This window comes from Phalacrocorax aristotelis, chromosome 3, assembly GCF_949628215.1.
Source record: "Phalacrocorax aristotelis chromosome 3, bGulAri2.1, whole genome shotgun sequence".
NCBI lineage: Eukaryota > Metazoa > Chordata > Aves > Suliformes > Phalacrocoracidae > Phalacrocorax > Phalacrocorax aristotelis.
The window spans coordinates 98,430,783-98,447,949 of NC_134278.1; the positions used below are offsets into that span (position 1 = coordinate 98,430,783).

At 43.8% G+C, this 17,167-nt stretch overlaps 2 protein-coding genes across 4 annotated transcripts in view; one reads left to right on the forward strand and one right to left on the reverse strand.

The window, feature by feature from the left end:
* FBXO11 (F-box protein 11) overlaps nt 1–1,387 on the forward strand; it is a 77,604-nt gene extending 76,217 nt beyond the window's left edge. For both annotated transcript variants that reach the window (XM_075088656.1, XM_075088657.1), the window contains exon 23: nt 54–1,387. In XM_075088656.1, coding sequence (XP_074944757.1) covers nt 54–183 — 130 coding nt within the window. In that variant the 3' untranslated portion in view covers nt 184–1,387. The remainder of the gene's footprint in view (nt 1–53) is intronic.
* Nucleotides 1,354–16,396, reverse strand: MSH6 (mutS homolog 6). Of its 2 annotated transcripts, none has more exons than XM_075088655.1 (10): nt 16,038–16,396; nt 14,638–14,840; nt 11,699–11,883; nt 7,732–10,273; nt 6,123–6,388; nt 5,351–5,468; nt 3,053–3,142; nt 2,407–2,561; nt 2,005–2,204; nt 1,354–1,523 (listed from the first exon to the last, which is right to left on the reverse strand). In XM_075088655.1, exons 1-10 carry the CDS (start codon nt 16,310–16,312, stop codon nt 1,442–1,444), a joined length of 4,116 nt encoding a protein of 1,371 aa, XP_074944756.1. In that variant the 5' UTR covers nt 16,313–16,396; the 3' UTR covers nt 1,354–1,441. The 2 variants fall into 2 exon arrangements, with proteins under 2 accessions (XP_074944756.1, XP_074944755.1); XM_075088654.1 differs by having other exon boundaries at nt 7,732–10,276.
* Between the last annotated feature and the right edge of the window lie 771 nt (nt 16,397–17,167).

Consider the following 17,167-nt stretch of genomic DNA (forward strand, 5'->3'; position numbering starts at 1 on the left):
TTGAGCAATTTTGACAACACAAGTAGAAACTAAAGAGCTGTCTTTCTTCCTAGGTTTTTCTGTGACTGTGGTGCTGGAACACTGTCTAACCCCTGTACGCTTGCTGGAGAGCCTACACACGATACAGATACACTATATGACTCTGCTCCACCTATAGAATCTAATACATTGCAGCACAACTGAATTCCTTTCAGAAAGAAAGTCCTGCCATTTGAATATCGTAACTGTTAAAACTTTTTTTTTGGAGGAAGTTATACTTGCCCATTTCTGCAGAAAGAGACTGTATTAAAGCGGATGTGTGAGGTGTTGACACTATGGAGCTCAACCTACCAAAAAAGAAAGTGGCAATATGTTGACTCAGGATAACAGAACTGGGCGTTTAAGCATTACTGTGTAAACAAAGACTTTGAAGGGACAGAAGTGAAGAAAAATAAGCTGCAATTTTGTACAGATACCAACTTCTGAAAGCTGGTGTTTTTACAAGTAGCATTGAAACGCAGTCCAATTTGCAGTAGTACTATTCTGTAGACAAGCAGCATTCTTTGTTGCTGCCTTTATGGACATGGGTACCAATTGCTTTTGTAACATGGTAAAAAATGTGAGCTAGCACTTCTGCATTTCTTTTGATTTTTTTTAACATTTATTCAGATTGAGAAATATGATTTTAATGCTTTAATCTCATGTAGTTTGTTTCTAATTTCAAGCAAAAAAATCTTATTGTACTTGAATGTGTCCTGTTTTGTTAGCACACCTAGACTTGCTGTAACTGTACTCATGTCCCAGTATGTACGTTCTTTCTATGAAAGAGAAAACACTAATCTTAAATTATATCCAGCAATTTTTCTGGTGTCCTCTGAAGTTAGAATAATCTCCTTCCCTGCCCCAGCAATAGTCTGTACTCAAACCACCCTAACAAAAACAGCGAGTGTTTTAATGAGACTTCCTAGACTATAATGCACTATAAAACAAAGTACCCGTGTAACTAAGTTTTGTGAATGAAATTTTACTATGTTTTAAAGTACACAGTAGAAAGTCTCCTCAAAACAGTCTTGTACTTTACTCTGTTCATAGTTTTTTTTGAACAGTCTGGACATTACTTACATAACCTGCTGGAAATCACAGCAATTTCCTGCTCTAATGAAGCTGAGACAAGTATATATACAGCCCTATACAGTTTCATAGCTTTTTTCCATTTATGTGTATTGGTGACAGTGGGTAATCAACAGCCTGAAAGTGTATGCATGTACCATAACATCTAGACTTAATATATTGTGGAGTACTCAATAACCATTATGTAGAGGGTAGGTAAGAATTAAAGGGTTTAATTTCCTAGGAAAGACAATGGAAAAATGGTCATTTTTAAAAAATAAAGTTTATTAGATCATAATGTTGTCTGATACCACCTTCTTGAGACCCCTCCAATACAAAAACACTTGTGTTCTTAAAGATGATTGATCATAGCAGTAAGTTTTGAAACAGCATTTGCATCACGTGTTGCACCATCCACCACCATGCACAGGTACCTAAGGGAAATCATGACATTAGCTTTACTGAACACGGACACAGAGGGGCAGAGCCTCGGCTCCCTGCTACCTGTACAGCTTTTGAAGACACAGATGCCATCACTGCTTGATGCAGAGGCAGCTGTGGGGGGCTCCAGTACTGCTGTAGCAGCCCCTGGTGTCCCCCCAGGACCCCTCAGCACTGGGCTTATTCATGGATCCCACAGCCCACCCAGCACCTCTGCCGATTAAGCTCTTAGCCCTAGGGACTAGCACAGTGACCCAAGGCTTAAAATACCACATTACTCATCCTATTTGCCATCTCATCATCAGGCTTTAGTACTTCCCTCCCTCGCTGCCTGTGAAGTACATTTGATAAAACTATTTTTGTTGCTAACTTCCCCCTCAACTGTGAGACACTGAGCAAAAGCCACTGCCCAAACTTCAAAATGGAGGCCTACTGAGCAATGTGTAACTTAAAAAGGGAGAACCAAGGCCTTACCTAAATATTCTCAGTGCAGTGGTTGTTTTTTCAAACTCTCTTGCTTTTCTGTGCCCCTTCTGAATAACTTCCTCTGGAATATTAGCAAGTCTTGCTGCATTGAAGCCATAGCTCTTTGGACATGCTCCTTCAATGAACTTATACAGGAAAGTAATTCTTTCCTGGCTTGGATCTTCACTCTCGTTTTCCACCATGCATGCCTAGAAAGAACAAGTTACAAGGCAGCGTATGTAGTACTTACAGACTAATAAATGCATGAAACATCACATCTTTTTCTCAGGATGCCTCTGTGACCCTGGGTGGAAGAGCACAGAACAGCACACACAGCAGGAGAGCTGCCAGCCACTAGGCAAAAATCCTGTACTGCAGTGCGCACCACCTGTGCCTTACACTGACACGTACCATGTGGCCAAGCCGCACAGCCGCATTGTCCGAGTAATCTTCTACCAGCGAATGGTAGTGTGTGGAGAACAGAGTCCGACACCTGATTTTCTCTGCAAGTTCTTTCACAACTGCACTCGCTATAGCTGTTCCATCAAAAGTAGCTGTGCCTCTGCCTGGAAAAGAAATGGAAAAACAAAGACAAATGCAATGCATTGTTTGCCACGCATCAACATGTTTGTTTTTCTCCCTTCTTACTGTGTGGCATATTGACAAACAGCAGCAAGTAGCGAGAGCCACCAGCATCAGTGAAGTGACCTGAGCATCTGTCCTGTAATAATCACACATTCTTCTGAACCACAGGTAGAGACATTTGTGCCCTCTTGAGGCTTGCTCAAGGTTTGCTGCAAATAATTATGCAAAGGAAAGCAGGGAAAACTCAACTAGAAATAGGCTAGTAACGACTAGGGTGGGAGGTGGCGTATTAGTTCCCCAGGTGCTTAAGAAATACATGTTTTAGAGAAAAATCACATAGATACTGACCAGTTTAAACATTAGGAACATTACGATAAAACTGCCCCTGTTTGCCATTATGCAGCTCAACAGCCTTAGAGCTAGTCTTTAATCTTAGATTTAATTTCCATCTATTACAAAATAGAGTGATTACCCAGTTCATCCACAAGAACAAGGGAATGCTGTGTTGCATGCTGGAGAATGCTGGAAGTCTCACTCAGTTCAACGAAGAATGTACTTTCACCTTTAAAAGAAATGCACCACGAAGTAGTCAAAGATCTGAAAACCACAACTAAACCCCCCATTTAATCCTCCCTAGAGCCTTGGTCAAGCTAGAATGAAACTTGACAGTAAACTGACAATGAACAAAAGCAAAAAGCTTTTTTTTTTTTTCCCCAGCATGAAAACGCTGGGCCTCCATTTGCCAGAAAAAGCAGGTTTTTGGTTCCTTCAGAGTACAGACACAAGTAAAACTGAGTAAAAAGATTTAGGCCACCTTATCTGTCTACTTTTAAGAGCGCTGGTCAGATATACCAGCTGGACAAAAAAGAGGGGCAAAAAGGATACAAGATGGGGAGAATCTTTTGCCCCTTCTTGCTTTTAAATGCACGAGGCAGGCCTAAGGTGCATGGCTTTTCAGTGTGAAAAAGCAGGCAGAAAATCTTCAGAAACAGTGAGACTAGAGTTATTAGTTTGGTCGCTGATGTCATAAGGTTATGAATTACTCAGATAATTAAGGCTATACTCTACTTGAGTGAAGTACAACAGAAGAAATAGGACTGAACATCTTAGAGGAGTTCCAGCAACCCAGATAATATGAGGCCTTAAATTTAGACCTGAAATTGGTTTTTAGCAGATCACAGGCAGAAGCACATGCGTAACTATTCAGACCCCTGCACATGATAAATCCACATGTATAAAGTCCAGATTTACTAGTCAGGTTCATCCCAAAGAATTACATGCAGCAGCAATTAATGTAATCCCAGAGCAGACAAGCATTTACATCCTGTACTCATGCTGCACGAGCACTGCTGTGCTCTAACCTAAGTTTTTCAACATTAAGCAGTGTCCAACAATCCTGCTTTTCTGCATTTATTTAAAGAAATCGCCAAGATTGAATGTGTTTTTAACAATCTTTAGTAATAACCATTTATTCACTTTAGAAAATAAACCCCTAAAATTACATAGGCAATTTAAAAGCTACATTGCTAAACAGTTACTTCATAAAAGTCCTGTCGACATCCATTACAAAATGACTGCCGTGGAAAAACTTCCGCTGTGCTTTCACTTCTATACAGTGTGGAAACTAATGCTTCAAGAACAGATTTTTTAAAGCTAGTTCTGCTGTGCAGCATCCAGGCTCATGATGTCAAATGTTAAAATATTTGTGCACATGTTTGGAAGAGAAAAGAATAGCTCCCAGTTGATAGGAAAAAAAGCCGAAAATGCTGCATTTTTTCTGCAATAGAGAGGGGTGGTCTAGAAAAGGCAGTTTTTGTTTCTATTATAAGCACTTAAGTACTGTTCCAATCTTAAGATTTCTTTTTGTACTGAAATTAAACACAATGGAAAATAGCTGGGCAAAGAAAGCCTTAACGAAATTCTCTAGCTGCCTTGATTTGGGGAAGTGTAAATATTTTTTTTAATTAAGAACTCAGAATGATTCATTTCCAAATTCCTTATGTGCAACAAGTTCAGTATGCTCAACTCCTTTCATATTCACTGACCCACATTTTTCAGCACAAAGATCACAGAAAATCTGCGCCCTCCTTAAATGAGTTTTGATACTACCCTTATTACCACAAAAAATACTTTGTTCTTCTAGGCCAGTGACACCCTGCCTACCCCCACAGGCAGACTGTGCCATTCCAGTTGTTGTGTTGTCCTCCAATTCTGCCTTCCCCTCCATGGAAGAAACAAAAAAACCCTGAGAATTGTCAACTACTGCTTCCCAGAAGGAAGCCTGCCTCCCTCTTCATCATCTGAAGAAATCTGATTTCAGACGTAAGGCAGGCATTCTGATTGAAACAAGGGACCTCTGGTCCTTGTGAGAAGGTACAAAAGCAACTCCTCTACAACAACTACCTCAACGTCGCCGTCCCATTCCAGAACACTTAAAAGATACCTATGTAAGCAGAACACAATCAACTGCACAATACCCAAAAGGATTGTCCTCAGACTTGCATCCAGCTGGAAGGCAGGCTTTTAATATTAAAATCCATTAAAAAGTGGTCCTATGTGTTGTCAAAAATAATGGAGGACAAGCATATCAAACAAATCAAACATAACTACAATCCTGTTTCTCCTCTAAACAATGAGACACACCAAATTAGTTGCCCAGCTCTCCCTGCAAAATCAACAGACTCTCTCTTTCCAACTTGCCACTCAAAGCAAGAAAAGAAACTCACTCCGTGGCAAAAGCACTTTGGACAGCTGGATTTCAGAAACTCACCTGACATGATTCTGTCTGAGGCACCAAGTCTTGTAAATACTCTGTCAATTGGCGTAAGCCTGCAGGCTTCAGCAGGTACATAGCATCCCAGTTGAGCCATTATAACCAGGAGGCCAGCCTGCAGAACAAACATTAAAACATTTCAGTTTTTACTGTGTGCTTGGAGCTTCAGTTCCACACAGAGAACAAGGGAATGACACTGTATTTCCTCAAAAAAAAAAAACCCAAACAAACTAGAGCACATAAAGTATCCTACTGTTTTAACAGCTCCAGGCTGCAGCATCATAATCTCAAGTAGGACTAAACTAGTCTGAAAGCCTTCAAAACACAAGTTATCACAGCAAGCAGCATTTAGAAAGCAAACTCCCTGTTGCTTTCCCAGTTGCTGCTGATCTCTATTTTCATCTTGTTCAACCTGCAGAAGCATCTTTTGCCAGATGATGCCAAGTCCTGGATGAGGCCACTTGAAAAAGATAAAAGATACTCTTTTTTACCTCACTTTTTCCCCAACCATCTCTCCTAAGAGAAATAAGACTTTATTCCTCACTAAAGGTAAGTGAAAGTAGAAAATCTACTAACTAAACTTGGGTATCTTCTATCAGATTATATTTTGCCTTTCTAGTCAAACTGTTGTACTGTGCTGCACACCCTGATGACCACTGCTGGGGCCTACTTCGACATTTATGAACAGTCACATAAAGTCACATAAATTCCTGTCCACAAAACACAGAGGTACTCTGGAACGTTCAATCCTATGCAGAGAGTCAATCACCTGTCTCATGAGCGTAGATTTGCCACCCATATTTGGGCCAGTTACTAACACACAGGAAGCTTCACTACTGCTGTCTTCATCTTTGCTGCCTATCACGATGTCATTTGGAATAAAATCATCCCCAAAGAAAGTTTTTGTAATGCATGGATGGCGTGAATTTTTAAGTTCCAGGAAGGGAGGAGCACTATCCACAGGCAGTAGAATTACAGGTCGGCACAGTGGTCCATCACCATCTTGACTGTAGTTAGCAAGGGACATCAAGACATCTATAAGATTGAGAGAAATTCCAGTAAGTCGCGTTTTCACCTTTCTTTATTCATTCACTGGAATGCATTTACTCATTGAATAATATCTTTGTAAACACGATTTTCTATTTCCATTCCATTTTCCTATTAAGGAAAGCACCCCAAGAATTACTCCAGAAGAATAAGTAAAAGGTGGGGATATTCATGTCGTCTTTCCTCACTCCTTCCAGATTTCTACGAGTACCAGATTAAAAATCCTCCCCTCCAGTTTTCAGTTTAGAAGTCTTTAAAATCCGCATCATTTCACTCCAAAAGCTATTTTTTTAATGTACATGTATAAAATACTGTTTTCTTGCATTGGTTTTTAATTTGGAACAAGATAAGCAAAGAGGAAATCTGCTCCTGTGGCAGTGAATTACTTAATGTTAAGAATCACAGTACTGCTTCAAAGTTGCCAGAATGAATTCATATAAATATTAAAATTCTGTTGGCCTAGCAGAAAGGAACAGCACAAACCCCCTCATTTAGCCTAGCTCTAAGGTTCTACAATCTGATTACCTACAAAATGAGGCCATGTTATGGGATTTTATAGACTTTATGTATACATATTACAGCTGAGCCTGAAAGCTGTCTCCCTCTCTAGTGAAAACCAAGTCAGGACTTGCCCTGGTACTGTGCTGTAGCTAACGGGACTGCTTCCCAGCTCTCCCAGCCCACTCAGAGAATCTGTTCCTAGACCACACTCGCTGCCCGCCTGTCCTCTCTTTTCTGCCCCAGTGACATTCAGAGAGTGCTTTCATTTTTCCCTGGAACAAAGACATCCCAGAGTGCCTCATGCTAGTGGAAAATTCACAGTACAAGAGTATGCCAGTCCCGAGAAGGGAATACAGGAGACTTCTACCCCAGAAATTTAAGGAAGATTTGGGGAATTCTTCCTACTAGACTACCTTCTTCACAGCAATGACAATGACTGCTGTTTTGTTTTTAAAGGCTGCTGAGAAAGCAGCCTGCTGAAATGGAAAGACTACCAGGTTAGATTTTTACATCTCCATCTGCATCACTGCCTTCATTTCATAAGCAGCTACTAATCCATACACAAGAATCCTAGAAGCAGTGAGACACCTGCCAGGCTTCGCTGAAAGAGCTTGCAAACATCAAGACCCAGCCAGCTGTTCTGCCACTTACTGACAGGAAGGAAACAGGTGATCACTGTTAATTATCAATGCTATTATCACAATCAGAGTTTTTAAACTACAAATTAAGAGCTGGCAACAAGCCTTTTTTGCTTATCCAGATCCAACTTCATCATTTACTATACAATGGTTTTTTTACTATAGGTCAGAACAAAAAAAAAAACCTCTTACCTAACACAGCAATGCATTCCACAGCTGTCTGCCAGTCTTTGCTATTTTTATCGAAGTTGTAAAACAAGCGCCTCATACAGTCTTTTAGTGCTGCATCTCTGCGCTCTTCAGCATTAAGCATTGCAGCCAGCATCTTCTCGATCTCCTTAGTCCAGTAACGCTTATATCCCTTCCTGGTTGACTTCAACTCGTATTCCTCAGGCAAATTCCGTGATATTGCACTTTCTGGTATTTCCATTTGGTATCGGTTTTTGCCTGCCCCCCAGTACAGCACAGATTTGAATCCAAGCAGTTTCCGCTGCTTATCCAGGTACTTGTGAAGATCTTCCTCAACAGCTTTAATATCCTGTAGTGCTTTATCATAATCGGGGTCAAAGCCCACCTTCGGAGTAATCACTCCTGTCTTTCGAGCCTGGTTATGATCAAAAGCAGTATCCCACCTTTTAAGCTCCGCACTCAAGTCTGGGAAGCGACCATCTGGATTTTTGGCTTTGCGGGTAACTAGCTGCTTAAGGACTTTAGATTTGAAGTCACTGGCAATTTCTTCCATGACATTGACAATTTCAGTCATTACTTTAAACCCCTCCAGTGCAGACAGAAAGTCAGCAATTTTTTTTTTGCTGTATTTGATTTCTTCATAAAAGATGGCCCTGCTGTCAGGATGGTTCTGACTTTTGAGTGGTGATCCAATGCTGTGAATTTTGCTGAGCAGCCTTTCAAGGTCCGGAAGTTTCTTCAGGTGCTCACTAACTTCAGACATTTTATCGGGCACTGCCAGAAGGTCCTCAACAGCATCTAAACGATCACTGATGGATTTAGGATTACAAAGCGGAGCGCAGAGCCACTGTTTCAGGAGTCGCTTCCCAAATGGCGTACAACAAGAATCAATCCTTTCCAACAGAGTACCTTCTGTGGTTCCATTGGTTCTGTTCTGCAGGACTTCCAAGTTCATCAGGGTGACTCCATCCAGCACCATCCGCTGGTCGGTTTTCGCAAAGAAATTACTTGGACTTGTAGTTCTTGCAGTATCAATATCCACAGGGACATACTCCTCGAACTTTGCCAGCGATAACAGCTCCTGATCAATCAGACATTTTTTGAGATAGAAGACACATCCCCCAAGAGCTGACAAAGCTAATTCACTGTTCTCACCAGGAGTTAATCCCAGCGAGTCACTCTCTGAAGTCAGAGATTTGATTACAGAGGGCAGAGAACATCCATTTTCAGAGTTCTGTTTCTCCTTGAAATATTCTCCTTCAAGAAGGACTTTTAGTGTTTTAGATGCATTCCAGAACTGGGAACCAGAGATCAGTCCTTCTTGAATGCAAGAAACAAGTGAGCCCTTCAGTATCTTCTGTGTGTCCACAGACAGGTTCCCCTTCTCATACAGGACCTGCACCGGGGTGTAATGCGCTACTAAAGTCCTAAACCTCGAACAGTGCCGGTCATCTGAGAACTGGCCTACATAGAACTTGCCCACTGACGTGTCAACAAAGCAGACCCCATAAACACGTTGTCCGGAGGAATCTTCTTTTTCCTTAACACACAGAAGGTATTTGTTATGGTTCTCAGAGGGATCACAGTCCAAAACGCTGTAAGTCTGAGTTCCTTTGGTGATGATTCTGCATATTTCTCGGCGTACAACCTTATCAAATTTTGTTGGGCGGGCCATTGACTTGTAGCGCGTTTCCATCATTTCGGGAGTTTCTGTTTGCTCAACACGGGCCACCTTGTAGCCTTTCTGCACTAGAACATCAGAGAATCTGCCAAATGCGGTTTCTGGAAAACCTGAATGGGCCCAAGTACCCTTCATGAAGATCAGGCCCAGCTCATTTACGCCAGTGACTGCATCCATATGATACAACTCATAGAATTTTCCAACTTTGTAGAAAATCACAGCATCAAAGTTTTGGCTTTTCAGCTGCCACCACCTCCGCATTCCTGGCGTACACTTGTTCAGATAGTCCTCAGGTACATACAGAGTACACGGGTCATAATCAGGGTCGCTCTGCCGCTTCCTATGCGCATCTTTCTTTTTCCCTTCCTGCAGCCAATCAAGCTTTTCATGCTCCCATGCTGTGAAGCCACCAATGCCTCCACTGCAAGCATTTGCTTGAGATTCAAAACTTTCAGGTGCTGCAAAGGATGTCAGCTTAGACTTGGCCTCTAAAGAGACTGTTACCGCTCTTTTGGGCATTTCAGAACGTCCATTTCCTAAGCTACTCCTTTTAGCAGGCTTGTTCGTCGCTCTTCTCTTACGTTTAGAAGGGACTTTTACGGGACTTTCTGCAACACTCTCTGTGTCCGTCTCTGTGTCAGTGGATTCATTTTCATCCACCCCACTACTAGCTTCCTCGCTGCTTGCCGTTTCTTTCACATCAGGCTTGAACTCTACGTCAGAGCCATCATGATCGCTGTCAGAATCCAACACTCTTCTTCTTTTGGCTTTTATGGCACTCTCCCTGCTCATCACTCGCTTATTACTCTTCACATCCTCCTCACTATTGCAGTCATCACTGTTGCCTGATGCACTTTCACTCATCTGCTAGAAAAATACATTACTTTACCTATAGAAAATTCTGGCTACCAAGTAAATAAGTGCTAGTGCTGCAAAAAGAGGTGCAAAAACATGCAATAATGCGGTAGCTATGATATTTCAAGCAAGCAGAGCCACAACCAATTCTGTTTACCTTCACAGAATTGAGTTTTTTCCTCAATAAGAAACTGCTACCAGCCAGTGGCATTATTACTCCTCTTTACAGCTTCGTTCATTACTTTGCATAAGTGATGCTGATGAACAAAAACATTTAAACTGGACAAAAGGCATATGGCATATCAAATACAGCACAAAGGAGAAACCCCTCCGTAAGCTAACTCTGTAATTTTTCCCACTGACCTATGTTAGAAGCGTGATTGGGTTTTGCACACTTTCAGTGCTAGCCTATGTGAGTTTTGCCCATTATTGGGTTGGTTTGTTCTTTTTTTTAAACTACCTATTTCCACCTACAAACATACTACATTATAGTAACCTTCAAGATGATGGTGCATTTCTAGGAGAAAGAAAAGAAACTCCATTATTTGGCTTAGCAACCTGAAACTTTAAGGACTCCAGTGCCAGTGCTGGAGAAAAACAGCAGTGGAGGGACTGTAATGAGTACCTAGTGACAAAGTGCTAGTGCCCACTGCACTGTTGCCATGCACATGTGGCACCTGTCCCTCGGGGCAATGTCACACTGGAGAAAGAATAGATGGACCATGCTGCTGACAGAGGAGGTAAGGAAAACTGCTATCCCATTGACAGTTTCCTCATACCATTCCTTTCCAAAGAAATCTATTCCAATGCATATGGTGGTACTGAAATAATATTTGAATCATTCACAATCCAATGTGAATATAATACCATAAAAGATCTCTTTTTAGTTACCCCACCAACAAACTGGTGTTAACTGTACAAGATGAGGGCAGGCTCCAAAAATCCTATTTAATATGCCTTAAGATGAATACTCAAAAAGTTAAGAAATTTCTATATTATGACAAATTAAAGCTTCAGATCAAGCTTTGGGGAACTTGGAATATGAATAGCAGACAGAGAAGATATAAAGAGGCACCATAAAAAAAGTAATTTCTAAGTAAGAAAGTAGGTCACCCGGGTTACCCAAGGAGTGACTGATGAAGAGAGTTAGAGAAGTTAAGTAACTTTTGAGGTCAGTCCTTACCATACAGAACACCAAAGAGATATTAGACTTGTCTTTCCAACTAGAAAAGGTGAGAGACCAGTATATGACCGGACAACACAGAAGTAGTACAAAAAAAGACATACGGATACACACGCATGCACGATTGAAGAGCGGATAAGCTGCTATTACTGTACCAGAGAATTGCAGGTTATTCCATGCTTAGTTCCAAGAGACAGCTTCTAAGTTCTAGCACTATTTCTGAAAATGACAGCAAGTAAGAAAAATTTTACCTCCATTCCCTCCTCCTCCTCCTCCTCCTCCTCCTCCGTGTCTGAAGGTTCACTGCATACTGCCAGTTCAAGCCGCTTAGTTTTATCTTTACTCATTGCATCGTCCGCTAGCACCATTGCTCTTTTTATTTCAGGCTTTGTACTATAGAACATACCTCCCTTCAGCGTCTCCCCATCTGATGAACCTGTAAAACCACAAACAGTTTGTCAGAAACTGAAGTTAGTCTAGCATTTAGCCAGTGCTTTAGTTAGTGTTCATACTTCACTTTTAAATGTATTCAGACAACTAGTATAATTATGTAACATTCTGTGGTGTTACCAGTCATTCCCACCACATCTTAAATATAGCAACCCATCATTCATTCAGCCTGATAAACTACCCCTAGAGAAAGTCTAAACAGTCACAAATGAAATGCCTACCTAGTACATGAACACTTGCAGAATTGCTACTATTTCTGTAACTCATCCCCACATCTGAATACTTCTAAAGCTAAGCTCTAAACACCCTCATCCTAACTATAGTTACTACTGCAAAGCAGCACTTCATACCAGCATTGCAGCACACCTGACTGAGACCACATGGCTATTTTAGCCATGACAGGCAAGTTCAACCATAAAGTTATCTTCAGGTTACAGGCATCAGTCACCTATGACATAAACCTTTTGGCTAAAGCTCTGCTGGCTGTTCAAACTGCTCCTGTGAGTGCAGCATGGCATCCAGGCCCAACACCAACCCACTAACCAGATTAGCTGATCATCAATCATGCTGGCAATTCACCCTGACACTGCAGGGTATCAAGCAAAGCCTACTATTAATAACTGCACCATTCCCTCATCCTCTTTCATACCCTTTGAGCACCACAGTTCCTCCTTCCACTAGCTGTATGTAAACACAAAACCAAAGCCAACCAATCTACAAACTGATTTCTAGAAAGGGTCCCCAAAGACTCTGAGATTCATCTTAATGCCATGCTCAGGAAATGAAAGGTGTATATAAAACATTACATATTCCACCTGGAGAACGGAGGGGACAAAAGTACGCTATAGACGGGGAAGGGCGATTCCTTTTGTCCTCTTCTATGTTTAGCTGGCTGCATACGACAGTAGGATCTGTCTGAACAGCTCCTTACACCTGCTCTTGTGAATCCCTTCATAGGCTGCAATTAACTGAGACTGCAGCCCTACGTCAATGGTAGACAAAAGGCAGCTGACTTGTAGGAGGCCAACTATCTCAGAAAAAAGCCAAACAGAATTTTTTCTGGCATTCATTTCTTTGAGCGTGCAGTAGCAAAGCATGCAGTTACAAGTAGCTGCTTCTACAGCACAAATGCAACACATTAACAACCCAGATCTCCATTTTAGGTTTGCAAATGCAGTGAGACAACCTAAAAATATTCTGCATTTAACATTGACAATTTAACAATGGCAGGAGAAAAATCTCATCATATAATTTAACTGCGTACTCAAGTGTGCAACACCTGCATATGCACTTAACCAACTTGTACGTAACTTCACTTCTTGCATGCCCAGCTGCTAGAAGTCTAGCCCTGCGCTGGCTGTATTTATTCAGTTACAAACAATAATACAACATAAGAAACATCTCCATTTTCCTACCCAAAGGCTCCAACACTCTTACTTTGTACACAAACATGCTTTTTGTTTGAATTTTAAAGCAAAGCAAGTGTTTTAAGTATTTTTACTCTGTTCTGCATTAACCACATTCCTTGTAGACAGACAAGTGTTTCTGCGCTTAAGCCTTTTGAACACTTCTTATTTTTCTGCAATTTTCTTTCGGTAAACAAATTCTCCTTACCTGTATTTGCTTCCAAGTGCAACTGCAAGCTGTTAAAATATTTTTGATTCTTTTAAAATACCCTCATGAAAGCTACATATAAACCATGGACCAATTCACTTGCCTTAAATTACGCTAACACTTATGGTAATAACACTACCACTTTAATTCAAAACTAACTATGGCTTAAGTGCACTAACTTTAAGTATAAACAAGCCAAAAAACAATGACTACATGATCACATGAGATGGAACTCTGACTTGTAAAAAGGAAGAAACTGTTTAAATTTCACTGGCACCATAAGCAAATCCTACGGTCTATCAAAAATACTGTATTACACCCAAAGTATTTGTTTGACTAACAACAAGACAGTTCTCAGCAATGTGATTTACAGATGACAGCTTACAGCCAACGATTTACAGTTTTCAGCAACAGTAAAATTATAAAACAAGGGGAGAACAGATCATAATTAAGATCAGGTCAAGGTGAGATTCATTATGCAAAATATTGTTTTAATTCTTGATTACATTTGATTTTCATTAGTTAGCCAAGTCTTTTCTTCAAGCTACAAACACCATCTGTGCCCTGTAACTACAAGCACCACTACCCTAACAAATGCTCTGAATTCTCAGGTTATGTATTTTATTAACAAAGCTGTATTGCACCGCTTAAAAGAAATAACACCACAGTAGAATTAATTTGAGTCACCTGACATCCTATGCCTAGTCTTTTGATTCTGGACAAACTGCAGTTCCCAAATAGACGTTAAAAAACTGGGCTTGACATTCCTAATATTTTAAGGATTTCAAGGCTAAAAACTGAAACAGTAGATTTATCTTTTTTATATCGATGGGAGAAATAAAGGAAAAAACTTAAAATATAAGCAAGCCTTAAGTTTGTGTTTTAATCTTATAAACAAGAGGGCTTAGCGTTATATGTTTAAAGAGCTGTATAACCACAAGCAACCCATAACCCTCAAAAACTTGCTCTCTAACTTACAAAGTACAAAACATGCTTTCCCACTCAATACTAGTCTTGGTTTTGCGGCTCCTTCTCTATGGAGAATACCGTACCCTATACTCCATGCCTATTTTTCCAAGACAAGCGGCATATTTCCATTTCAGAAAGTTTTATTTATTGTTCTTACCTTTGTATGGCCTCAGATATTTAATACTGACCCAGCCCCTTGTAGGGCTGTCATCAAAAAACTGTACGTGGACACGAGTGGATTTCCCTTTTCCTCTGACTATGGTTCTTTCAGTTGGATGGTTGTATATGAGACACGGCCACCAAGGATAACCTTCCATCTTGGCCCAGACCAAGTCACCAGGCGAATACTCACAGGAAACACTGCAAAGGCAACAGATGTGTAATTAAGGAACACAAACATTTAAACCAGCTCTCTTCATAAATGTAACTGCAGTGTGCTTCTGAGCAGCTTGCCCTCTGAAGGTCTTGGAAGGCTCGTGGGTGGTACAACCTGGATTATACAGTCCTTCTATACCACCACCAATACTTCTCTTAAATGATTTCTTGGATTTGCTCTTCCGAGTTCTACTGGGTCCCCACAGAGACAGAGCTTTACAGCTGCAGAAGACTGGCTAAGGTCGGAAGGGACCTCCGGAGGTCATATTGTCCAACCCCCCTGCTCAAGCAGGGCCACCCAAAGCCACGTGTAACCAGACTCTTATTAAGGGAGGGAGGGAGAGTAACTGGGTGCAACCACACATTAACTAAAAGATTGCAGACTAGGTATTATGAATTGTCAACCTACATATGCAAGACAAGTTTTCCTGTAGAGACCAATTCTCAACAGGGTGCCTAAAGGAAACGAGTAAGATTTCAAAAAGCCCTCAAGCTACAGCAAAACAAATAACAAAATAAAAGCTCTGCCTCCACTGCAAAGCACCTGATGCAGCTTTTATCTACTCCCTCCTCCTCCCCCGAGATTTCAACCCAGCCACTGCCGCACACCAGCCCCGAGGGCTGCGGCTGCACAGCCTGTAGGGTGTAGCCCAACAATCAGCGACATTCCGTTAGCTGACGCCTGGAACACCAGCCGTCGCGATACAGAACAGAAATGAAGCTGAGACACGAGTGAAAAAATGCGTTTCAAAACAGGATAAAGCAGAAACAGGATCCCCCTCTCTGCAGAGGCCGGCGTTATCCCGCCCCGCGGCTCGGGGGGTGAGGAGGAGGCCGCCGGCCTCCATCACCGCACGCCGCTGTTGGCGACACCTCCTCCGTGCCAGGGGCCGCCAGCCCCGGCCTGCACGCACGCGCTTGCACGCGCACGCACGCAGGCCGGGAAGGCCCCGGCGGGCCCAGGGGACATCGACAACGGCGGATGCGGGAGGTGGGGGGGGGGGGGGGGGGAACGTCGCCCCCGCGCCCCGGGGAGTCCCGCTCCACCCGCCACCAGCGGCAGCGGCCGCCCCGCCCCCCTCCTGCAACGATCCGCGCGCGCTGCCGCTCCCGCCCCCCCCCCCCCCCCCGCAGGCCGCGCTCCCGCCGCCTCCTGTCCCCCCGCTGCCCACCACCGGTTACCTGGGGGCCTTGGCGGCCGCACCGCCCCCTCCACCCTTCTCCCCTGCCTCCCTGCGCCGGGCCGCAGCTCTGCCCGGTGCCGCGCCGCCGCTCGACGCGCCGGCGGGGCTGGTGGAGGCCTGGCGGCCATTCTGCTCCCCCGAAGAGCGGCGGCGGGTCCCCGCGCCGGCCTGCGGAGGGGTGGGGGCGGGTGCCGGTGCGGGCGCAGCTGCCCGGTTCGGCGGCGTGGGGGAAGCCTTGGGGAAGAAGCTGAGGAGGGTACTCTGGCGGGACATGGCCACGGCGGGAAACCGCCAGCTCGCGCCAAACCCGCGCCAAACACCCCGCCACCGGGCGTGGCCAACCCCGGCTCCGCCTTCCCGGCGCGCGCGCTACCGTCGGCCGCGGGCGGGAAGCGCTGTGAGGGTACGGGGGTGGTCCCGGCCCGCCCCGGCAGCCGGAACCTCGGCCCGCCCTCTGAGCCCTGGCCCCCGGGGCGCTCTTCAGGCGCTACCTGCCGCGGTCGCAGTGTCGGCCCCGCCTTCCCTCCCGCCGCCGCTGGCAGGGGCGCCTCAGGGCCCGCCCCGGCCTGCCGCGCCCGAGGGCTCCGGGCAGGCGTTCCCCGAGGGCAGCAGCTGACAGCGAGGTCTGCCCCTGTTAATTACAGCCCTTCGCACGCTGCGCCTCGTCTGCGGAGGGGCCGCAGTGGCTGTCGTGATTAACGTCGCGACCAAATGAGCCGAGGCCTTCCCACACAAACACCCCCGGGGAAGGGGGAGCTGCGGCACCTCCGCTGGAGAACTCCCTTCCCGCCTCTGGAGCCGAGGGCGAGAGCAGCGGTGTGGTGGGACGAGGGGAAGCTGGGGCAGCTGCCGGCCCGGCTGCAGAACGGTGCTCCTCAGCCGGCTGCGCTGGCAGAGGCGCAGTAGAGCTAAGGAAATGGCAGCTAAAATAATGGGACCTCTTCCTCTGCTTTTCCTACATGTCTTTTTCATTCATAGGTGAGGCTATGTCCTTTAAAAGCAATTTTTTTTTATGCATTATAAGACAATCCGTTGTTCTTAACTGTTGGGCTTAAGGTATAACAGTAAAAATAAGACCTTATTTTTATCGGCATAAATTCAGAGAAAAATCATTCGCTGTCACTAGAT